At 38.5% G+C, this 22,525-nt stretch overlaps 3 protein-coding genes and 1 pseudogene across 3 annotated transcripts; 2 read left to right on the plus strand and 2 right to left on the minus strand.

The window, feature by feature from the left end:
• The first annotated feature begins 5,590 nt into the window (after window positions 1–5,590).
• LOC132164895 (2-alkenal reductase (NADP(+)-dependent)-like) lies at window positions 5,591–11,826 on the plus strand. Its single transcript, XM_059575407.1, has 5 exons — window positions 5,591–5,897; window positions 5,985–6,162; window positions 10,733–10,899; window positions 10,996–11,078; window positions 11,155–11,826. Exons 1-5 carry the CDS (start codon window positions 5,664–5,666, stop codon window positions 11,531–11,533), a joined length of 1,041 nt encoding a protein of 346 aa, XP_059431390.1. The 5' UTR covers window positions 5,591–5,663; the 3' UTR covers window positions 11,534–11,826.
• A 144-nt stretch (window positions 11,827–11,970) lies between these two features.
• On the minus strand, window positions 11,971–14,622 carry LOC132165153 (non-functional pseudokinase ZED1-like; annotated as a pseudogene).
• Window positions 14,623–15,780: 1,158 nt separating this feature from the next.
• Window positions 15,781–17,453, plus strand: LOC132164893 (pentatricopeptide repeat-containing protein At5g66520-like). The gene has a single exon (XM_059575405.1). It carries the CDS (start codon window positions 15,820–15,822, stop codon window positions 17,413–17,415), a length of 1,596 nt encoding a protein of 531 aa, XP_059431388.1. The 5' UTR covers window positions 15,781–15,819; the 3' UTR covers window positions 17,416–17,453.
• A 223-nt stretch (window positions 17,454–17,676) lies between these two features.
• LOC132164894 (beta-glucuronosyltransferase GlcAT14B-like) lies at window positions 17,677–20,695 on the minus strand. The gene is made up of 4 exons (XM_059575406.1): window positions 19,965–20,695; window positions 19,353–19,428; window positions 19,104–19,219; window positions 17,677–18,483 (listed from the first exon to the last, which is right to left on the minus strand). Exons 1-4 carry the CDS (start codon window positions 20,524–20,526, stop codon window positions 17,966–17,968), a joined length of 1,272 nt encoding a protein of 423 aa, XP_059431389.1. The 5' UTR covers window positions 20,527–20,695; the 3' UTR covers window positions 17,677–17,965.
• Window positions 20,696–22,525: the final 1,830 nt, after the last annotated feature.

The raw sequence follows: 22,525 nt of genomic DNA on the forward strand, positions 1-22,525 counted from the left end.
TTTGGAATATGTGCTTAGCAGAGATTTTGTGCGATTCTTTGATTGATTAATCAAAAAAATTTGATTTCTTTTTTTTAGTGTTTATTTTTGTAAGGATTCATAAAAATAAAATAAAATAAAAAAATTGATTTATCTTTTTGTCGTGTTTATTTATGTGCTTGGTGATTTTTTTGTTGGGTTTCTAAAGAGATCTAGGGATCCTGAGAGTGAGTTACTGCACTTTTTGACAATTTTTTTTGTGGGTTTTGCTTGAAACTGGTGTATCAAAGAGATCAAGAGAGAGTTAGTTTGCTTTTGTGTGCTCTTTATATATATATATATATATATATATATATATATATAAGGGACATGCATCTTATTGAATAATTGTATGACTTTATAGTTATATATGTGCTGCCGACAGTGAGAGAACATGAGAGTAACATTTTTTATATGATGTTTTTAGTTCATAGGGAATTAGAGATAATCAGAGAAAACGTGAGAGTATGAGGCGTGAGATAGAGTGGGATTTAATGATGTAATTTTTGATACGTAAAAACATTTTCTATTTTACATACAGTATGATGTTTCTACTCACTGAGTATGCGACTCACTTTCCTTCTCTTTCTCTTTCACAATTTTATAAAAAAAAACAACCCAGGTGAAGTCATTAATGATGCTATAAGCCAAGGAAACTAGAGACAGAAGCAACTTCTAGCAGAGGAATGAAATAAAGTTTGAAGTTTATTTGATATGTTAATATTATTATGAAACTCTGATATTATGGAATATTTTTGTTTACGGAATTATTATAACCTCATGAGAATTGAATATCTCCTTACTACGGGAAGGGGGTGTTACAGTGAAATTGCAAGTGAATTTGCCAAAGCTTCCCATACCGTGTGTCACATAAATCGAGAAATGGACTTTATGATTATCCCATTTGAATCCCGGTAGACAGGGCTGATTTTACTTGAAAGTTTTTTTTTGCCCTTTCTACTTTTGTAATGTTAATGTGTTATGCTATCACACCAATACCGATACCGATTGCTGGAAATTAAGCATGTGCCTTGCACGTGCCATTCCACTAGTGTTTTAATACGTGTGAAAGGTCTTTTTAATTTGTTATTATTTATGGGTACGATTAAGATAGACTATAAATGAACTTTTATTCAATGTCGTGCAGTGTGAAACAATTACATTCATTTCCTCCAATTATCATCTCAAACATATTAGAGGTATTTGTCATTTGAAAACATTGACATTTTTTGATAGTTTAAGAAGAGTTGACATAATTGATAGTTTGGGAGGACATTGACAACAGAAAATAATCATCTCAATTTCATTTGAAATAAAAAACAATACCAAAAATACCCTTGGCGACCAAACCCACGAGACCCACGACGTGGGTCTCGCCTCAAGATGACTCACCTCAAAACCCGCTTTGAAACCATCGTGACCCGCCTCAAAACCCGATTCTAATGCTTTAAAACCAAATTCTAATGTCTCAAATCTCGTTTTTAATGTTTCAAAACTCGTTTTTGGATTCAAAACTAAAACATAAAGGTGGAAAGTTAATTCTTTAGGGATTTTATCACCCTAAAGGCCGAAAATATGTAGCTCTAGCGCCGGAGAAGATGACCCACCATCCAGCAACAAAAATGAGTTCAAATATAGTGTGTAGGGGTGTGATATTTTTGTGGATTTTTTTGGTTTTTGCTTATGTGTCGCTTTGTGATAGGAGGCTGTAAAAGTTGCCTTTTTAAGGTTCATCTGGACGGATCGGGATCCCCAGCAATAGTTGGGGAATTTCCCTTGAATTTTTTTGTTAATCTTAATCGTCCAATGTTATCCAACGGCTACCAACTTGCCACGTGTTACACTAAAAAGAAAATAATAAAATATTATTTAAATTTTAAAAATAAATATAAACTAAAATAAAAAACAAGTAAAATAAAGAAATTATTAAAAAAAGAAGGGGTGGTTCGGCCACCCCCTAGAGCCAAACCCCATAGCTACCCCCTAGGGTTTGGCCCTAGGGGGTGGCTTCGGCCACCCTCTAGGGCCATGGGGGTGGGGGTGGCTAACTGGTCTTTTAGGGTGGCCGAACCACCCAATCTTTTTTAATAATTTATTTTATTTTTTTAGTTTATATTTATTTTTTAAATTTAAATTATATTTTATTATTTTCTTTTTAGTGGGACACGTGGCATGTTGGTAGCCGTTAGATAACATTGGACGGTTGGGATTAACAAAAAAAACTCCTTGACAATTCTCTAACTATTGTTGAGGATCCCGATCCCATCTGGACGAAAGTTAAACTCACTTTATATCGTGTTGATCATTTTCAAACTAATTCGATGGTCAAACTGACCCTATAATAGAATTGGTCTTTTCACGAAACAAAGGAAGCAACGTGGAAATAGCGCCACTGAGATTTGCTACAGTGCATTCTCCCACTCATCTCCTCACCATCTTTCATCTTCCAACATCTTGATTTTTTCAAAAATAAATAAATAAATACAAGAGAGAGGAGATGGTGGGGAGATGGGTGAGAGAATGCAAAAAAAGCATTTGCCATATAAAAAAGGCATTCTTCCAAGATCGCAACACATGCAGCTGCGCGCCTTCTCAACTCTTCTTTTCTCATATCTTTCTCTTCTTCACCCCTAACTTTTAGCGATAGATTGTGGTTGTGGATCTGTTTCCTTTCATCCTTCTTTCCATTTTCCCTTTCCCTTTCCCCTCGATCGCCACCACACTCAAGCCGGCCAGACTTTCGTATGGGTAGAGGTCTAGGGCCAAAAAATTTAGTGGGTAGGGCTAATAAGAAAAAATTTCTAAAATTTATAATTTTTTTTTTCGCCTTATATTAGGGACTATGGACTACACGTGCCGGCCACGCCCCAGTCCTGTCCAACATTGTTGCCCCTTTCATCATGGATACCTTGTCCGGTGTACTCATAAAAGAAGCATATTTGTTTTATGGAGCGGGGGATAACGTCAAGGCACTTCAAGAGGATCTGCGAATGATATATCTCCTTCACGACCAGCTCCAATGCGGAGCGGAAAGAATTAATGGAGGTAATGCGGCAAATAATGGAAGTGGCTTCCGAGGCTGACGATGTAATCACTAGATTCAGCAGCGAGGTCACGGAACCAGTGGCGGATTTACACAGGGGCGACCTGGGGGCAGGCGCCCCTGGTAAATTTTTTTTTAAAAAAATTTATTAAGTATTTTGAATCAGAATTTTATGGGTGCCCCTGGTAAAAAAAAATTACCAGGGGCACCCTTGGCCTTCTTTTGGTCGTTCAAATGGCCATTATGTAGAGAAATGAGGTTATTTTTTATTAAAGAGAGAGAGAGAATAAAGTTATATTTTATTAGTGGAGAGAGAATAAATAATAATTTATTATTAAAAAAAGATAGTGGGTGAATTTTTTAGTGTTTCTAGTCATAGTTTATAGATAAATGTGATTTTTTTTTTTTTTTGCTAAATTTAGAATCTTAGTCTCTTTTCCGTAGGCTTAAACTCTAATATAATTTATGCTTTGAGATTTGAGGCTTTTCTAAAAGAAATAGCGGTATGCTAATAACCCACTAAAAGTACTCATTTTTCTTAGACACTAGTAGTCATTTAATTGTGCTTAGTTTATTTCGTAAGTAGTTTAAATTATTATGTGTTTGTGACGTCGTTAGATGAAGATTTTTAATAGTTACTTTGATTTTTTTTTTTGTTGTTGGGTAATTTGATGAGTTTGATTTGATTTGTGATACATATATTATGGTATAATTTATTTTTTTGATTGTATTTACCGTATTATAAAAAATATATATAATACATAAAGAGAAAAAAAAATTAATTTTTTACGCCCCTACTCCTATTCCTAGATCCGCCACTGCACGGAACACATGAGGAGGAGCTGGCTATGGAGGTTTGTTAATTACCCTTTTCACGCAAATATGATTCTACATTTTGGAAGGAAGACAGTAACCGTCAAAGACAAAATCAACGAAATCTTCAGAAATAAAACAAAGTAAGCCACTGAAATATATGACAAAAAAAGGAAGCTGCAGCGACTTGCCGAGCCAGTTGATCCCGAGGCATCATTATCATTATCATCATCATCATCATCACAGCCCGCCTTTTCGAGCCAAGAGATGCTAACAAAGATTGGGTAGCTCACAGAGGGGATGGACCAGCTACGGCAGGAGATGGAATGGCGATATGATCAGCTGAATGATAAGGTGAATCAGTTGGCTGATGCCTTAGCCGCAGAAATGACGAGTCGGGAGGAGGATTGCTGGCGAGCAGAGCGTATAGAGACATTCATGTCCGATCCGCAAGCGTCTTTGCTGGCTAGATAGTCGCCAGGTTGACGTGCTGACTGGTAAGCCACTTCATTACTATTCTATTCATTTTGAGTAATACTACGTATTACTATTACTTTTCTGTGCGATACACCTTCTCAAAGACCTGTTACTATATATTCAACTTTTGAGAAACCAAACATGAGAAAAAGGAAAGGACCAAAAGAACCAAGAGCTGTACTTTTGTGGGATTATCTCTGAGTACGCGGATGCCGGAAAACGAGCTGCTCTAGATGTGCTAGATCTTGTGTACAAGAATCCGAGGATTTTTGGCAGCTGATTGTATGAATATGTTTGCAGATTTTATATCAACAACCTTGGATCACCTTCGTACGGGTAATATGCAGGCAGTTGAAGACATCACACCTGGGTCGGAGAACATCCCCTCTGCTTTCATTCGTCTCTTTCGGGGTGAAAACATTGGAAAGAAAATTGTTAAGATTGCAGAAGAGTGAATGGAAAGAAAGAAAAAAAAAAAGGGTTAATTATTTTCTTGAATAATAAAATGAAAAGAACAATACTCCATTAATCATTTTGTTGTTCTTATGGTGATTTGTAGTTGTTGTTAGTTGCTACTTTCACTAGCAATTTATGAGATTATCAAGCACTGACAGGACAATCAAAAACAGAACCACAAGTGTAATTTTTTTTTTTATTGAATGGTTACATCAAGATTCCTTAGAAGTACTCCTACAGTATCCGATCGAGTATACGGTAGATTTCTTAAATCTCCACCAATAGTTTTAAGAGTGATGTCAATCTTTATACTTATGTATCACATTAATTTTATGTTGTCTGACGCGAGTAAAAAATTTAAAACACATTACGTTAACTTGAAATAAATGTGAAGAGCAACATTACTTTATTTTTAAAGTAAATTATAAAGATTTTGCTATATAAGCATTTATCACTTTATTACTTGCTATATTTATCATATACCGTTGACAACTAAAAGGTGAGTACAATATTTGTCCCATCATTAAAAAAAAAAAAAAGAAAAAAAAAAAAGGGAATAATTAATTTCAATCAAGTCTTGGTGTAAAGTTGGTATTTTACGGCATCTAATAAAAAGTTGACACCTTAATTTTTCTAACAAATAACAAAGAAAATGTCCACACACAAACAAACAAATTAAGCACTCTATTCAAGAAATATCAACCACACAAATCTTATCTTATACATGCCAAAAAAAGCAAATGCCATAAAAAGCAAGGCCAGCTTCTGCAGCCGCTGCTCTACTTGTACATATATATGATCTAGCATTACTCTCTATACTGAGCCTCAATTGGAACAGAGAGATTTGGTGGTGACAATGGAAGTGAGCAACAATTACATAACAATAAAAACTCATATTAATGGTGAGCCGAAAGAGTCCGACTTTGAGCTCAAGACTGCAACTCTTGCTCTCTCAGTTGAACCTGGGTCCTATGACGTCATAGTGAAGAATCTCTATGTCTCCGTTGACCCATACCAGATCAACCGCATGAAGACTCACAGCTCCTCTCAGAAAGCAGTAACTGCTTCACGTCGGATAACCCCCGGGGAGGTAATTAAGCCACAATATGATTGATTGAGTTTATTTGCTGAGGCTGCATGCATGCCATGATTGATTGAGTTTCTTAAATATGGACAGGTTGTTGATGCGTATGGTGTGGCCAAAGTTGTGGCTTCTGGGAATCCCAAGTTTGAGAAGGATGAGTTGGTTGTCGGGAGGATTGGTTGGGAAGAACACAGTGTAATTAAAGAAGAAAACCTGATAAATAAATTGGATCCCATGGGATTTCCACTCACTTACCATGTTGGAGTTCTAGGTAAATAATCACTCCTTTATCATCATCAACAACATCATTTTCGTTATCTCTCTTCAGTTTATGTGGGCAAATGATTTAGTTCCTAAATCCTAATGCTATATTGAAGAAAATCAAATTTGAGTGTTTTCTCTGTTAGAATAAATTATGTACTATTTTTTTTAACGTGGCAAGAAATTATAATGCAGCGTAACTTAGTGGGCTACAGTGAAGAACATCAATAAGTAGCGGATAATACTTCTAGATCTTGATTTTATCAATGATCTAATAAATCTTCTTGACAAAACTAGATACTCTCTAGGTTTTGAAGGAAAATAGAGGAATAAACACAACTCTGAGTAATTCTCATTAATAAAAATCAATAATCAACATCAACTGTTTTCTCTAGAGGCTATAAGCATGTATTTATAGTCTAAAACCCTAAACCTAATAAAATATGGCATAAATACTCCCAAAACCCTAAACCTAATACAATAACGAAATAAAGACTCCAAAACCCTAATTCTAGTAAAACAATGAAATAAAGTCTGTTTAGCTAATAAAAGACGAAAAATAACATAATTCTCCCATGTGCGCTCGAGCGCAGTTACGAGTGTGATCGAGCGCAGGTGGGCGCTCGATCGTTGGATCGAGCGCAATACCAGGTGGTCCTTCGAACGGGCATCATCCTGATCATCTGCATCAAATTATCACCGAGTGAACATCATTCAAGAGTGCACAACCAAAATGTCAAAAGTTTTTATTGTATAAGCTCCAACAACCACCGTCCGATACCTTAACACAAATGGCTCATATTCTATTTAGCAATATTATCTGCCTGCTTAATCTTCAACCGTCCAAATATCCAACACATTCAAGAGAACATTGAAGGTAGAGTTGGGGTGCCATTGATGTTAAGAGACCACTGAAACAAGCTCTCTTCTACCTGTTGCTCCTCTTCTCTCTGTCGTTCATCTCTCCCTCCCTCTCTCTCTCTGGCCCTCTCCTCTCTCATTTCTTTCACTAGCTAGCTCTCACGCACGGTTGCTTTGGCTTGTGATATCTCTCTCGGCCTCCCCCTATTACAATTTTCAGTGTCCCATATGATTTAAATACAATCTTAGTCATACGCATATATATATATAGGCACTTTCTCATTACAAGCCGATTTTCATGGATGAATTTTACCTAAGGTTTATATAATTTGGTATCAAAACTAATCACCGCGTCGAGAATGGGATCAGACTCAATTCATTGAGTGTGAGATCATACAGGTTGTAAAGGGCTACCAGTTGGTCAGTATCGATAAAGTGAGTTTTCATAGACATTGGCTGCGGAACATAGTGGTATGTTACGATCTTAAATATTCCACATGGCTTATATACAATTTTAACACAAGGAATGCTAGGTGTTCTTCTTAGGTAAATATTATTTTATAAAAACCAAGTAAGAGAAATAAGGGACCGGTGGGGCCAGCTTCTTTTTTGCTTTTTTAGAAAATAATATTTACCTAAGATTAGGAGAATGCCTACCATTTCCCTTTTAAGGCTTCGTTTACTTCGACGTAAAATGGTTTCTGCATTTTACAGTGTTTACTTAGACGTAAAATAGTGGTCAACGAAAAATATTTTTCATTTCACCAAAAATTCTTCTTTAATTTTTGGAAAATGGTTTACGGCTAAACCATTTTCCGGCTGCGAGCATCTCATTCTTAAATCGATGGACCTTGCCAAGACCCGTCCAGAACCTTGCAGGAACTTGACCGAGACTCGCCCAGGACCCGCTCTGGACCACGCCAGGACCTGCCCGAGACTTGACCGGGACCGGACTGGGACCTGCCTGGGACCCGCTCGGGACTTGACTAGAATTCACCCGTGACTTGCTCGGGACTCGCCTAGGACTTGACCAGGACTTGCCCGAGACCCACCTGGGACTTGACCGGGATTTGTTCGGGACTTGACTAGGACCTGCTCAGGACTTGACCAGGACCCTGCCGGGACTTGATCGGAACTTGCCCGGGACCCGACCGAGACCCGCCCAGGACCCAACTGGGACCTGCCTACGACAACGCTGGGACCTGCCCGGTACTTGACCAGGACCCGCTCAGGACCTGACCGGGACTTGCTTGGGACCCGCTCGAGACTTGACCGGGACTTTACCAGGACCCGTTCGGGACTTGCCCGGGACCCGCCCGATACCTTACCAGGACCCACCCGGGATATGACCGGGACTCACCCGGGACTTGCCAGGGACTCGTCCGGGACTTGACCGAACCTGCCCGAGACCCGCCTGAGACTTTCCCGGTCGGATCCGGGTCAAGTCTCGTCGGGGTCCCGGGCAAATCCCGATCAAGTCCTAGGCAGGTCTCGGGCGGGTCCTGGTCAAGTCCCGATGGGGTCTCAGCCAAGTCCCGGGTCCCAGCGAGGTCCCGGGCGGGTCCCAGTCAAGTCCCAGCGGGGTCCCGGGTGGGTCCTGGTCAAGTCCTGGCGGGGTTCCGGTCAAGTCTCGATTAGGTCCCGATCAAGTCTCAATCTAGTCCTGGGTGGGTCCTAGCGGGTCCCGGTCAAGTCCCGGGGCAGGTCCCGGGCGGGTCCTGGTCAAGTCCTTGTGGAGTCCCGATCAAGTCCCGGTGGGGTCCCGTGCGGGTCCAAGTTAGGTCCCGGTCAAGTCCTGGGTGGGTCTAAGCAGGGTCCCCGGCGGGTCCCGGTCAAGTCTCGGGCAGGTCCAAACGAGGTCCCGGACAAGTCCTGGTCAAGTCCCGGCGGGCTCCCGGGCATATCCCTACGGGGTCCCGAACAAGTCTCGTGCAAGTCCCTCCGGGGACCTTATTGGAAAATATATATATATATATAAAAAATATATTAAAAAAAAAATTATTTTCCGTGTGCGTGGTAAACGCCATAAAATGTTTTTGACAGAAAACATGTTCAGGGAAAATGGCTTCCCTGAAAATATTTTCCGACAGAAATCATTTTACGTCGAAATAAACGGAGCCTAAGTTTTAACAATGTGTAAATAAGCTCTTAAACACCCTCATTTTATAAGTGCCAGTTTTCAATAGTGAGTTTTACATAAAGTTTGTATCAATCTCCGCTTCTCTTCTCAGCCGCAGCTTCCTCTACCTCATTGAGAGAATATGCTTTGCCTCTGTGGCAGGCACCACCTGGTGGTGCTCCATTACTGCAAATTAATAGGTTCAAGTGGCCCATATGGGCTAAGACTATGCATGTGAGAAATTGTTGGCTTTTCGAGCATCAAATTGTGCATAATTAAGAAATTTAGGATTTAATTTATTTGTTGATCAAAGTTTCGGATTTTGGCTTCTTTTTTTTTTTTTTTTTTTTTTTTCTTCCAAATGTTGGGTTTTCTGCAGCAAAGAATGGAACCTTCTGTCGCAGTTGTTTGCTTTCTTATTGTGCTTGTTCTAATTTATCTTTCTTATTGCGTATTATGGTTGAATATGGGCAAGGATATGTGTTTGGTTGTGTTTTACATGATCAGTGTTGGGTTGATTTTAGTTGTGCATATTTTGGTTAATTTTGGCTGATGTTTTGAACTACCACTTTTTCAATACGTTTTTAGTTGTGCTTTACATGATCCGATGCTATTGTCTTTGAATTTTGGCATGTGATTTTCGGTATTGTTTGGATTTCAGTATTGAATTTCTTTTGCTTATTTTCTGTAACATCCATTCTGAGTTTTGAGTTTAATTGTTTATTGCTTGTTTTTGGATTTGAAGCTCAATATGACAGTTGGGAAAGAAAATAATATTTAAAGAAATTATATAAGAGAATAGAGAATCTGATAGGTAAGTAGAGATCGTTTTAATTTCTCAATTTGTTCGGCTACAATCTTAGGTTAGCTACAATCTTAGCTATTTCATTAAGAAAACAAATAATTTTTATTAAAAATGAAAAAATGCGAGATGAAATAGCCTTATAATAGCCATTCTCATTGCCGATGAGAGAATGAGTATTCTAAGTATTAGTTCCTTAATTACCATATACTCTAATACCAAGGCTATTTTATTTCACCATCCATTCCTAATAAAAGCTATTTATTTTTGTTAATGGAATTACTATTCCGTGTACTAGATGTAACCTTAGTTTTTTTAAACAATCGTTCGGTCTAAAGTCTTATTTCAATATGTAACTGGACTTTGAGAAAAATAGATTTGTCCTATTTGATCTGATTGCTTTGGCTTTATATATTGATTTGTTTGATTTTAAAAAAGATTGAATTGAAATGTGAATCTTAGATTGCTCTAATATGATTGCATGTACATAAGAAATGATGCGGGTCATTGCAAGAAAAAAAAAGTCCGGATTTTAACATGGAACTCGCTCGAACTTGACTTGTTTGGTTTATTTGAGTCGAGTTGAAGCTGACTTTAAACTGCCGATTTTAGTTGAGTCAAGTTCAAACAGCCTTTTGAAGCTCGACTTGAGCTCGAGCCTACCTATTATTTTGGCGAGCCGAGTTCGAACAAGTAAAGGCTCAACTCGGCCTAGATTACAACCCTAACTAAGATACATATCTTGGAAACTGCGAACTTCCATTGACAACACATTTCTTTCTTTGTTTCTGCTTGCAGGGACTAGTGGATTGACAGCCTATGCTGGATTTTTTGAAGTGTGCAAACCCAAAAAGGGTGAGAAAGTATTTGTGTCTGCAGCTTCTGGATCGGTTGGAAATTTGGTTGGACAGTATGCCAAACTGTTTGGTTGCTATGTCGTTGGTTGTGCTGGAAGCAAGCAAAAGGTCACTCCAATGCAAATCTTGCAGGAAAAACAATGTTCAAACAATTATTTTAATGCTTTATTAAAAACTCACCTTCATAAGGAACTTGTTATATAGGTAGAGTTGCTAAAAGAAAAGCTGGGATTTGATGATGCATTCAACTACAAGGAACAAACAGATTTGAAGTCAGCTTTGAAAAGGTTAGAACCTCAAATCAATGCTTAATATAAAAAATTGTTCAAGTTGATTGTATTTGCTTTGCATTTGATTGTACAGGTACTTCCCAGATGGAATCGACATATACTTCGACAATGTGGGGGCTGAGATGCAGGAAGCAGCAGTTGCCAACATGAATGCCTTCGGTAGAGTTGCTGTTTGTGGGGTAATATCCGAGTACACGGATGCTGGGAAGCGAGCGGCTCCAGATATGATAGACGTTGTGTACAAGAGAATCACAATCCGAGGTTTTTTGATAGTTGATCATATGAATGTGTATGCAGATTTTATATCAACCACCTCGGATCAAATTCGTAGAGGGGACATGCAGGTAATTGAAGACATTGCAACCGGTTTGGAGAACATCCCCTCTGCTTTCATTGGACTCTTTCGGGGTGACAACATTGGAAAAAGAATTGTTAAGATTGCAGAGGAGTGAATGGGAAGAAAAAACTTGCCATATAACTTGGTAATGCGTCTGTAAATATTAGCCTTTGAATCAATGGCTGATTTTCGCAAAAAACTATATATTTTGCTTGATTAGTGAACTGAAATGAACGTATTCTATTGATCATTTGTAGTTATTGTGGATGGTAATTGTCCCTGCTAGCAATAATTACACTAACGATTTCAAGACACAATTATCAAGCACTGTCAGAGTAACCAAACAGATAATAAGAAAGAAATAAAGCAGTAGGATTCATGTTTTGAGAATGGTTAACTAATTAATCAAATTGGTAAACCATGGTCAATCTCTGAAGTTTGCATCTCAAAGCAGTTTCTCAGATTTTCCTATTATTCAGTATTCTTCTATCTCCTATCATTTCTTTTTAAAAAGTCAAACACATAAGTGAATATATGCGTCCTACGTATCCAATAGTTTATTTTCAAAAGATGAGGATGAAAAAAATAAAATAAAAATGAGAGAATAGCATTTCTCTTCTACGTTCTTAACTTCTTGGCTTGGCTTGCAATTAAAGAACCCCAAAAATTCGAAAATACCCCATGTCAAGTTGGTTGAAGTGACACAAGAGAAAAAACTCATGCTTCTTGTTTTGTTGTTGCCTACCATGTTTTTTGCCTTTCTTTTGAGTGACTGATGCAGATTGCGTAGCCGTCAGTTTATTTTATTTTCTAAACCGGCTTTATGTTGTTATTTTATTAGGATTAGGGTTTTGAGAGTCTTTATTTCGTTATTTTATTAGGCTTAGGGTTTTAGGGGGGTATTTATGTCATATTTTATTAGGTTTAAGGTTTTAGGCTATAAATATATGCTTACAGTCTCCAGAGAAAACAATTGTTGTTTATTATTGATTCTGTTGAATAAGAATTACTCATAAGTGAGTTTTCTTCTTATTTTTCCTTAAAATCATAGATAGACTCTATATTTTGAGAAGAATTCTCAGATCATTGATAGATTCAAGATCTAGAATTACATATCCGCTGCTTTATTGTTGTTCTTCGCTGCAACCTACCAAGTCAAGCTGCATTAGTTGGTATCAAAGCTCAATTACTTTCCATGAGTGGGGAGGAGCAACCGCTTTACAGACATAAACGAGGTGCACGTGCGCATGAAGGCAGCAAGTAGGGAGCAAACGGCAATAATTCGACCGAACGGCTGTCGTCGCCAACCAAGACCGCGATTCGCGGAGACGGAAGGCAAATCTAACGCTGAGTGGTGGCAATACAAGGAGTATCGACTCAGGGCTATGAGGGATCAAATTGAAGGCCTCATTACCCAAGTATTCGACTGGTGTCGTCACAATGGAAATGGATCTAGAAACTCGTTAATGGAGCGCCGAATGCAGGAACATCAGCACCTTGCGCAAGCTCATGCCAATCAACGGGTGAGTAGATTCAAACTCGATACACCGGAATTCCAAGGTTGCTTATAACCCAAAGAGTTCATGGTGGCAGAAAAAAATAGAAAATTTCCACAAAAAGAAGTATCTAGGAAAATGGCGGAGTTGGTGCCTAAGGAGGGGGCAGAGATCAAGTGTCGTTCGGTGTCCCGATACATTAAATGTACGTGCCGACCATTTCAAACTATATGCACCATGAGAGGCAAGGGGGCCAAGCTTGTCATTGATCCAAGGAGTCATGAGAATCTAGTCTCGGAGGAAGCGGTTCTACATACAACCAAGTATTCGCTTCGTGAAGTAGCAATAAAAGTACATATAACATCAATGATAATTTTCACTGTTTGAAAGTTTGTGTAGCATTTCTGGTTCTAGAATACAAGTTCTTCTTGCACACGGACTTGGGAGAAATAACTTCTTGCATATAATATAGACTTGGAGAAGGAAACTTCTAGCTGATGGACTTGGAGTTCGACATAAGGTGGTCTCTCTTTGCAGATGGAATTTTCGTGAATCTAGGCTTGCACGATCTTTGATTGAAAAATAAAATACAATAAAAATAAAGACACTAAATGGCTGTAGATAAATGGCTTTGTAATCCGTCATATGGACTTGTCAATCTGCATGAGCTCTTTTGCCACATCAATCATATCGGGCCTCGCTTCACCCTTCTCTTGGATGCATGCCAACGCTAATGCTAAAAAAGCTTTCACTTGTTGCGCTTGCCCATCTCCTCCTTCCTCCCTCAAAATATTGGGATCCACAATTTCAGTCACCTGCTCATTTGGAACACAATCTCCCACATATTGAACTAATGACTGATATTTTGGTGCCCAAGGAATATTTGTAGCTTTTTTTCCTGTTAGGAAAACAAGTAAAAGTACGCCAAAGCTATAGACATCACTTTTCTCAGTAACACTGCCAGACGCTAAATAGTGAGGGTCAGAATATCCAAATGTTTTTTCACTTCATCACTTGCATGAGATTCGTGAGGAGGGATTGTTATGGAGATTGAGAAGTTGCAAAGTTTAGGAACAAAGTTATGGTCCAAGAAAATGGAGGTGGGTGACTCTTATATCCCTATGGATGACTGGCCTAAGAAGAGCAGTGTGGAGATATGTAAGTGCATTTGCAAGCTGCTTAGCTATACGCAGCCTAATCTTCCAAGGTAGGAGTTCATCATCTCCAAAACCTCCTTGATAATTGAGAGGTCCATTTGCTGCGTATTCAGCAGCCTAAGAGATTCAAAACGTTCTTGTGGTTGCTCATCTGGGTTGCTATCACGATGTCACGTATAGCATGGGACCGAACTTCATCCTCCTTCCAGGAGAAGCTCGTGAACTTCCTAACAATGATTGGGCGATCATCAAGAGAACCCCAATACATAAGATAAGTCACATTCCCAAGATCATCTAACTCACAACCATAATCCCCTCATATGGAAGTAATGGACAATTTTGCATAATGTGACTTGAATCGAAATTGTTTGTTGCTCTAATGAGCTCCTCAGCAGAGAAATTGCGAATGGGATTACACTTTCCATTACTTGAAGCAATCAGATCCTCTAATAAAATGCCTCCATTTGTCAAAAATGATTTCTCTCTTTCAATTTTATTCATTCTCAAACAAAAATGCCCACCTAAACTCTTGTTTGTCCTCTTATACGTACCCTGAATATATAGGAGAAATAAAAAAAAAAAAGCAACTTTAAAACTGATGAATGAGAAGCAAATGATCAAATGGCAGTGCTCTGTCCCAAACGCATCACACTTTCATAAATGGAGAAAAATGAAAAACAAAGAAAGAATATTGTATTAAATGATAGTTGGGAAGGGGATCCCTAATAATAGATCAGTTTCAGCCAACAGTTTCATTGGCTTGGCCTCCCCCAAGTCCCAAAAGAGAGGTAAATGAATAAGATTCTACATAAGCAATAAAGCAAAACTATTGGAGAGACTCGAGAGAGAGAGAGAGAGAAATGTCTAACCTTGTCAACTTTTACAAGAGTTGTGCTGTGCTATCTCTTGCTCGCCAGTCGCCCCTGCCGGACCCAGGGCACCAAGAGATCCGAAAGCTCTGTGTCACTTTATGAATGAATGAGATACCCTTCACAATTTCAACAACCAAAAAAGAAAAGAGGAGGGTGTGTTGACGAACCGCTGTCCTTTTTGTTTGGTTGACAGCCTCTTCTTATCATTCAAAACCGTGTAGACCCCACACCGCAGTACGCCATTTTTTTCCTTCATGCGTGTGATCTCTAAATATATAAATGCTAGAAAGAGGTGCAAGTCGATTGCTTCATATAATGACAGCATATTAGTTCATTTCCTAACTAATTAAGGCATTATAAATAGCGAAATGATGCACGTAGTCGCATTCTTGTACTTTTAAGTCTAGCTATCAAATCTAGCGATAATTCACCTAAAAAATGTGTAATTATGAGTGTTAGCTTATTTGAAATTGTGTTTGAGAGGTCTAAAAGTACTTTTAACGCTTAAAAAATTCGTTTGAAAAAAAAAATTCGTTTAATAAAAAAATTAAAAGTACTTTTAAGGGCTTAAAAAATTAAGATTTTGCCTAAAAACTCTTTTTGACTTAAAAACTCTATTTTTCAAACGTAATTTCAAACAGACACTCACTATATATGTTGAAAGAGGGGCGCACACCCTCCACTTGTTTTTTTTTTAAAAAGAAACGTAATGAGCAATGTGTTACTTTGAATGTGAACATAGGCTATATGTATCTAGTATTCAACCAATGATAATTAGTTCGCCGACTCCCAAGCGCTCATGATCATCTTAACCAAGTCGCCCCCAATATCATAAACCCCCCGCGGGACCCTCCTAGAAATGTATCGCCGTTTCAAATGATTCAAAAAACCGTTGAAATCAGCACCCTCATTTCCCTCTCACGACAGTGCAAAACCCTGAACCAACTCAAGCAAATCCATGCCCATCTACTCAAATCCCACCTACACCAAAACCCATACGCCATTGCGCCGCTCCTCTCCGTCGCTGCAACCTCCAAGGATGCTTCTTTCTTTTTTTACGCTCGCTCGATTTTCGAGCATCTTTGTTACCGCAACACGTTCATGTACAATATTATGATCAGAAGGTATGTTCAGTCTAATTCACCAATACCCGCCATTTTGTGCTACTTTGACATGCTGAATAATGGCCTTGTGGCCAATAACTACACCTTTCCACCATTGATCAAAGCTTGTACGGTTTTAGTTCCTTTTTCGAAGAAGAGAATTCTGGGTCGTTTGGTTCATGCCCATGTTGTCAAATTCGGATTCCGTGATGACCCTTTTGTCGTTAGTGCGCTCATTGAGTATTACTCCGTAGTACATGACTTAGGAACTGCAAGATTGTTGTTCGATAGAACTCCAAAGAAGGATGTGGTTATGTGGACAGCGATGATTGATGGGTATGGGAAGCTGGGGGATGTGGGAAATGCAAGATTGTTGTTTGAAGAAATGCCTGTGAGGAATGTGATATCGTGGAGTGCAATAATGGCTGCTTATTCTCGGGTTAGTGACTTCAAAGAGGTGCTTAGTTTGTTTAGGAAAATGCAAGAAGCGGGTATAAAGCCTAATGAGTCGGTTCTCGTTAGCACTCTCACTGCATGTGCCCATCTTGGTGCAGTCGGACAGGGATTGTGGATCCATTCATATGCTAAGCAGCATAATCTTGTGTCCAACCCAATTCTGGCCACTGCATTAGTGGACATGTACTCAAAATGCGGTTGTGTCGAATCAGCACTGTCGGTTTTTGAAAGCATTCCTGATAAGGATGCTGGGGCATGGAATGCGATGATTTCTGGTGTTGCAATGAATGGAGATGCGAGGAAGTCGCTTGGTTTATTCAATAGAATGGCTACAACTGGGACTCAACCTACAGATACAACATTTGTTGTTGTCCTTACAGCTTGTACACATGCAAAGATGGTTGCTGAGGGGCTTAAATTGTTTGAACAAATGGATACTGTTTACAGGGTTGAACCCCGGCTTGAGCATTATGCATGTGTTGTTGATCTCTTGGCTAGAGCTGGTATGATAGAGGAAGCCGAGAAGTTTGTAGAGGAGAAGATGGGGGGGCTTGGTAGAGGAGATGCCAATGTTTGGGGAGCACTACTGGGTGCATCTAGAGTTTATGGAAATATTGAAGTTGGGGACAGAGTCTGGAAAAGGCTAACTGGTATGAAAGTAGTTGATTCTGGTACTAGTGTTCTCTCATATAATTTATATAGGGAAGCTGGCTGGGAAATGGAGGCGAAGAAAGTCAGGAAAACGATTTCGGAGGCGGGAATGAAGAAGCAACCGGGTTGCAGTGTGATAGAGGTGAGTGGAAAGGTTGAAGAGTTCCTTGCAGGTGATCTCTGCCATCCACGGGCACAAGAAATATGTAAGATGCTTGATTCTTTTTCCAAAATCATGAATTTGGACGATTCAGCGAAGTAATTTATAAGAGGTGTTAATAAAGGGCTGCCCATTTTCCATGTGTTATCTGTTAGTCGCATGTTCTTCTCTACTCAAAATATAGCAGAAATGGAATACTAAAACAGAGTAACACAATTTTGCATCTATTACAGTACAGGGAGTTTTATAATATATCTCAAGATGAGTGTGCTGCCTGTAGGTTCCATGGCTGGTTCTCATATTTACTTTCCTCTTCTTAGTAATCTAATAAAGATTCAAGAAATAGAAGGGACATTGCATTAAAAAATTGACGAAGCATGATTCAATAACATTTAATTAATATGCGAACCAAGTTATATATTAAACTACACTGTGGGCTATTTACGTACAAAATTATAGTATTGGATAGAGAGGTAAAGCTGAATAATGTATTCAGGAAAGGTAGTTATTGCCCTTCCCCACTTAGTTCCTAAAGAATTGCTAACCGTTCTGTTAGCAGCCTCTATTATTAACTGAACTGAGCAATGATCCCCCATTGGTTACTTGGTATAAGATGGCATCTTTCAGCAGTGGCCTTGCAGGACTTTTGGTGTCAAGCGCATTGATTCTCATGAAAATCCTCAGCTGATAGCAAACCAGTGACAAGGCGTTTGAGCCTTTCAGCACCTGGACCTGGCCTGAGTTCACTGGTGTTTGCCATTTCCAGACGTGGGACAGTCAGGTTTGCATTTTCTTGATAATTAAACCATCCACCACGCACAAAACCATCGGCACTGCAGCCCAAAAGCTCAGAATCAATCTTCTCAAGAACAGCTTCATTTCTGCCAAATTTCCTTGCGAAGGGGGCATTGCTGTCTACCATTCTCTTAAAGTCATCTCCTGTGAGAAAATGCGGGTGTTGTTTCGGAGGGTTGTCCCACGATATGAAGTGAAGATCATGGTTTACTGTGGTGTTCCGGAACTCCGGGGCATTGCAGATGACTGTATGAAAGTACCCTTCGGGTGAAGAAAGAAAGTTGGCATAATACATAAGGACTATCCTTGGAAGGTTGTCCCATCCCCACAAACAGAATTCTATAAAAGGGCGAGAGAGCATCATCCAAGCAGAACCTGAGGAAATTAATGACCATAGTCCAAGATTATATATAAGGTGAAATTATGCTAGGATCAGTAATTTCAAAATCAAGCGTCAAGTATTCAAAAAACTCAAATAAAAGTGGAAGTTGAAGAGTAGAGGAAAAAACAGTTCTTCACAGGTTTCATCAGGGTTTATATAAACCCACTGCCAACTTTTTAATATCACTTTCAGATTATTATGAGGAAAGAAGATCGCATTTGGACCCTAATCTAGATGCATGGAAGTGATTGACAGGAATAACATTATTGGCTTAGGTGCCGTAAAAAAACTACAGCTAATAGTTTTTAACAGCACCGAAGCCAAATCCGTCAAGTAGATATGGTTCCTTTAAACCTGCATTGTAATAGTTCTGATTCATACATTAACGCAGAATCATTTTTTTATGTCAGCCTAAAGCCAAAGTTAGGTTTTACTGATATTAATGCTCTGGAAATTCTTTTCCCTTTCCGTTGTCCTGTTATTCAGAGTTAATTGTAAAATTATATTTTAACATTCTAGCATGTGAAAGACCTAAAAGTATTATCTAGGTGTGGGGGGAAAAACGGCATAAAGATTTAGTCAAAATAGAGGCAACAGAAACTAAAATCCACACCTGTAAATAGCCTATATGCAGATGGCACGCTTCTTTGCTCTGGCACCCAAAATACATCTGATTTATGCAGGCTATAGAAACCCGGATCAATTATAACAGGCTTGGCTCTCTGATACCTGTGGATTTCAAAGAATTTACACCTTTTAAGCAGAGTTGCATACAATTTTGCAGAGAATTGGTGTGTTGCTTTTGAACTAATTCCGGCAAAACTGAAAATAACTAACAAAAGAAAAGGGATCAGCCAAATACTCCTTCCAGCCAATGTCACTTGTATGCTCAATAAAATTAAGTTCCCTTGGAATAGCTGACAATGCATGAAGCAGATCTGCAATACACAAAAGAAATAGAAATTGAATGCATCAGAAAACGACCATGAAGGAGATAACCACTTTCTTTATTTTGCCAAAAACATTATTAGTATTAACGAAACTTATTACTATAAGTAGATTACAACACCAAATTAGGCTGAATGCAGTCAAGTTATGAGCCAAAATAGTGAAAACTAAAGAGAGAATGGAAATAAAATTCTTTTAATTATTAAAGAGAGTTTTAACCAAATTATTAATCCACAACACTTGAAACAAAAAGAAAAAGAAAAACCTTTAGTCTATAGTAGACCCGCCGTCCCCACTCCCACAAAATTGCAGAAACACCCAATCAAGAAAAAACCATGGCCGACACAAAACCATATCCTGATATCCAGTTTTATGTTCTTGAAAACATGTTTTCGGATTTCTTGAGGAAATATTCAAACACCCATTTGACAGATTCAAGCGTCAATGCCAAAGCGGCTACTCTTTTAATACGAAAACAGAGCTTATTGGAAGTAGTAGAGAAAAGCCCAAAATTTCATTTCCTTACCATCTTGGGTGACCAGGGGATAATCCGAAGCACTCAAGTTAATAAACCAATCCCATTCGCCGCCATCCCTCAACAAAACGGCGGCGGCGTGAAGCGTATTGCTGACCATCGTCGGCCCTCTGTACGTAACCAAATTGGCTCTCACGAGCATCCGCACATTCCCGAGCGCCTTAAACAGGGGCTCGTTCCTCACATAGGCCGCCAGCTCCAGCCGCTCCTCCGGCGAGGCCTCCAGGTCGAGGTGCACCACGTACTGGTTCCGCGGGTGGTACAGCGCCTTGAGGGTCCTCTTCAGGCTCCGCCCGTCGCCCATTGAGCCGGAGATTAAGTACGCCAGCCTGGGTACCGAATCCTTCGAATTCGCCGCGAAGACCCCCATCTTGGATTCCACGAACTCCGGGAGCTGGTTCTTGACATGGGTTTCGTGGTAGAGCAGCAGGGAGGGGTTGGAGGAAGTGAAAACGGTGAGGAAGACGAGGAAGGTAGACAGCAGAAGACTGAACCCCAGTGCCAGAAACCAGTTCTTCTTCTTCTGCTGTGGCTTATTTGTATTGGTCTCCATGGCAACAACAAGTAGTGAGGTTTAGAAAGAGAGAGAGATGGAGGATATGGAAATGTGAGCCGGAGGATCCGGCTCGGTTCGGTGGTCGAATTCAATGCTGGCTGCCGGAGATTAGAGGAATTTGTTAGTGCTATATAATTATTTGTGTTGGTGGGTGCGAGTGCAGGGGAGAGAGGAAGAGAGAGAGTGTCTGGGTGGGTGATGATAAAGAGCCTTTATAAGGACTAGTTGGAGTGCGTTATATACATACACGTGTCAATCAGTGTATGGTGACTATGGAAGGCTCACTAGCTGGAAAGAAAGGAATATTGGTGTCGTTATCTGGTGGGGCCTGAGATTGGCTTTTTCGTTTTCTTTTGTATTGCGAGGATGGTGACTATGGGATTCTATGAGTGAGTATATCTATTCATTCTCTAATTCTAACTGATGGTTAAGATTTAAAATTAGGATATTTTAATATTTTATTTGTTTTTATTTAAAATGACGAAAATCCCTATTTAATTTCCCATTGGATTTGGCTGAATTCAAGCAGCTTCCCTCGGCAACACTGCACAATGATTTCGCGATCCTGCTCTTCTCTGAATCAACAAAGATTTATATAAAACAAATTATTCTTTATATAAAAAAAATATCAGATAATAGAAATATTAATAAAGCTCACTTAATCCTCTTAAATTACTACTCCAATGACAATTTATTTTTTAAACTATCAAGTATGACAATTTACCTCTAAAACTATCAAAACAATGACAATGTACCCCCTAATGTTAGCAAAATAACGAAATTACCCTTGTATAATTTTTAATAAGACAAAAATGTCCTTAAAATTTTGAAAAAAAAAAATTAATTTTTAGTATTTTTTATATTTTAGTAAGGGTAATTTTGTCATTTTTTTATAATTGGGGGGTACATTGCTATTATTTTGGTAGTTTTGGGATTAAATCATCGTAATTGATAGTTTTGGAGTAAATTGTCATTTTGATGATAGTTTGAGGAGATAAGTGGACTTTACCTTAAAAAATTAGAATTATGTCTAGAGAAATAAAATTTGAAACTGATTTGGCTTACATGCTGTTATTAAAATAATTTTAATAATACAGTTATTTTAATAACAACATGTAAACCAGATCTGAAACAGTTTCATAGAAATGGGAGTAATTAATACATGTTATCTAATCATTTTTTTAAAAATGCTTAAAGAATTAGAAACTTAATCTTTTATATTTGATGTGTTTGTGTGTTTGTTTGTTTTCTTTTTATTTTATGGTTGTTTGCGGCGCACAGGAAATCCAAGAGGAATTGGAAGGTGTGCAGCTGTGCACCACATTGGCGTGAATGACGTAATCTTTTTTGTTTGTTTACGGCTCAGTTAGGTAGGAAGCGCGTTATTTGTGAAGTAATGCTATACATATACATTAGTCATTAGCATTTTTTTTTTTTTTTTTTTTTTTAAGGTGGTTTTTAACATCGTTATTAAATTAAAATTAAATAAAAATTCATTTTAAATTCAGTGGGAAAATAGGTCCCAAGAAGTTGGGAGTGAGGGCGTGTGATTGGACCGATTGGTAGAATCATACCCCGGTATAGTCGGTGTAGAAAAGGACTTTTATAAAAAAATAATAATTTAAAAATGAGATGTTCGGTTTAGGGGTAAGATTCATCATTTTATTTCTCATTTTCTTTTATCTTCTTGAAGTGTCTTTCAAAATTATCATTAGATTTTGAACTAATTTTTTTTTTTAAAAAAAATTCAATAATGATTTTAAAAATTAGAGTAATTACTTTTTTTCCATCAACTATAACGCATTTTCACTTTATCCCCATAAATTGACAATCATACTACTCGTCTCTATCAAACTACCATTTTCTTCTAAAAACCCTCCATTCCCTCAGTCAACCACATTAAAAAACTTGAAATGGCTCAAATATCCTAACTTTATATACAAAAATTACATTACTACCCTTAAAATTAAACATATATATATATATATATATATAT

The sequence above is a fragment of the Corylus avellana genome, chromosome ca11, assembly GCF_901000735.1.
Source record: "Corylus avellana chromosome ca11, CavTom2PMs-1.0".
Classification (NCBI taxonomy): domain Eukaryota; kingdom Viridiplantae; phylum Streptophyta; class Magnoliopsida; order Fagales; family Betulaceae; genus Corylus; species Corylus avellana.

Excerpts from the sequence above, each read along its gene's own strand:
- LOC132164895 (XM_059575407.1), top strand. The coding sequence starts at position 5,664 with ATGGAAGTGAGCAACAATTACATAACAATAAAAACTCATATTAATGGT. Across the intron at positions 6,163-10,732 it reads TTACCATGTTGGAGTTCTAG|GGACTAGTGGATTGACAGCC; the intron begins GTAAATAATCAC and ends TTCTGCTTGCAG. Across the intron at positions 11,079-11,154 it reads TTGAAGTCAGCTTTGAAAAG|GTACTTCCCAGATGGAATCG; the intron begins GTTAGAACCTCA and ends TTGATTGTACAG.
- LOC132164894 (XM_059575406.1), bottom strand. The coding sequence starts at position 20,526 with ATGGAGACCAATACAAATAAGCCACAGCAGAAGAAGAAGAACTGGTTT. Across the intron at positions 19,220-19,352 it reads AGTGACATTGGCTGGAAGGA|GTATCAGAGAGCCAAGCCTG; the intron begins GTATTTGGCTGA and ends TGAAATCCACAG. Across the intron at positions 18,484-19,103 it reads TGCATATAGGCTATTTACAG|GTTCTGCTTGGATGATGCTC; the intron begins GTGTGGATTTTA and ends TAATTTCCTCAG.
- LOC132164893 (XM_059575405.1), top strand. The coding sequence starts at position 15,820 with ATGATTCAAAAAACCGTTGAAATCAGCACCCTCATTTCCCTCTCACGA.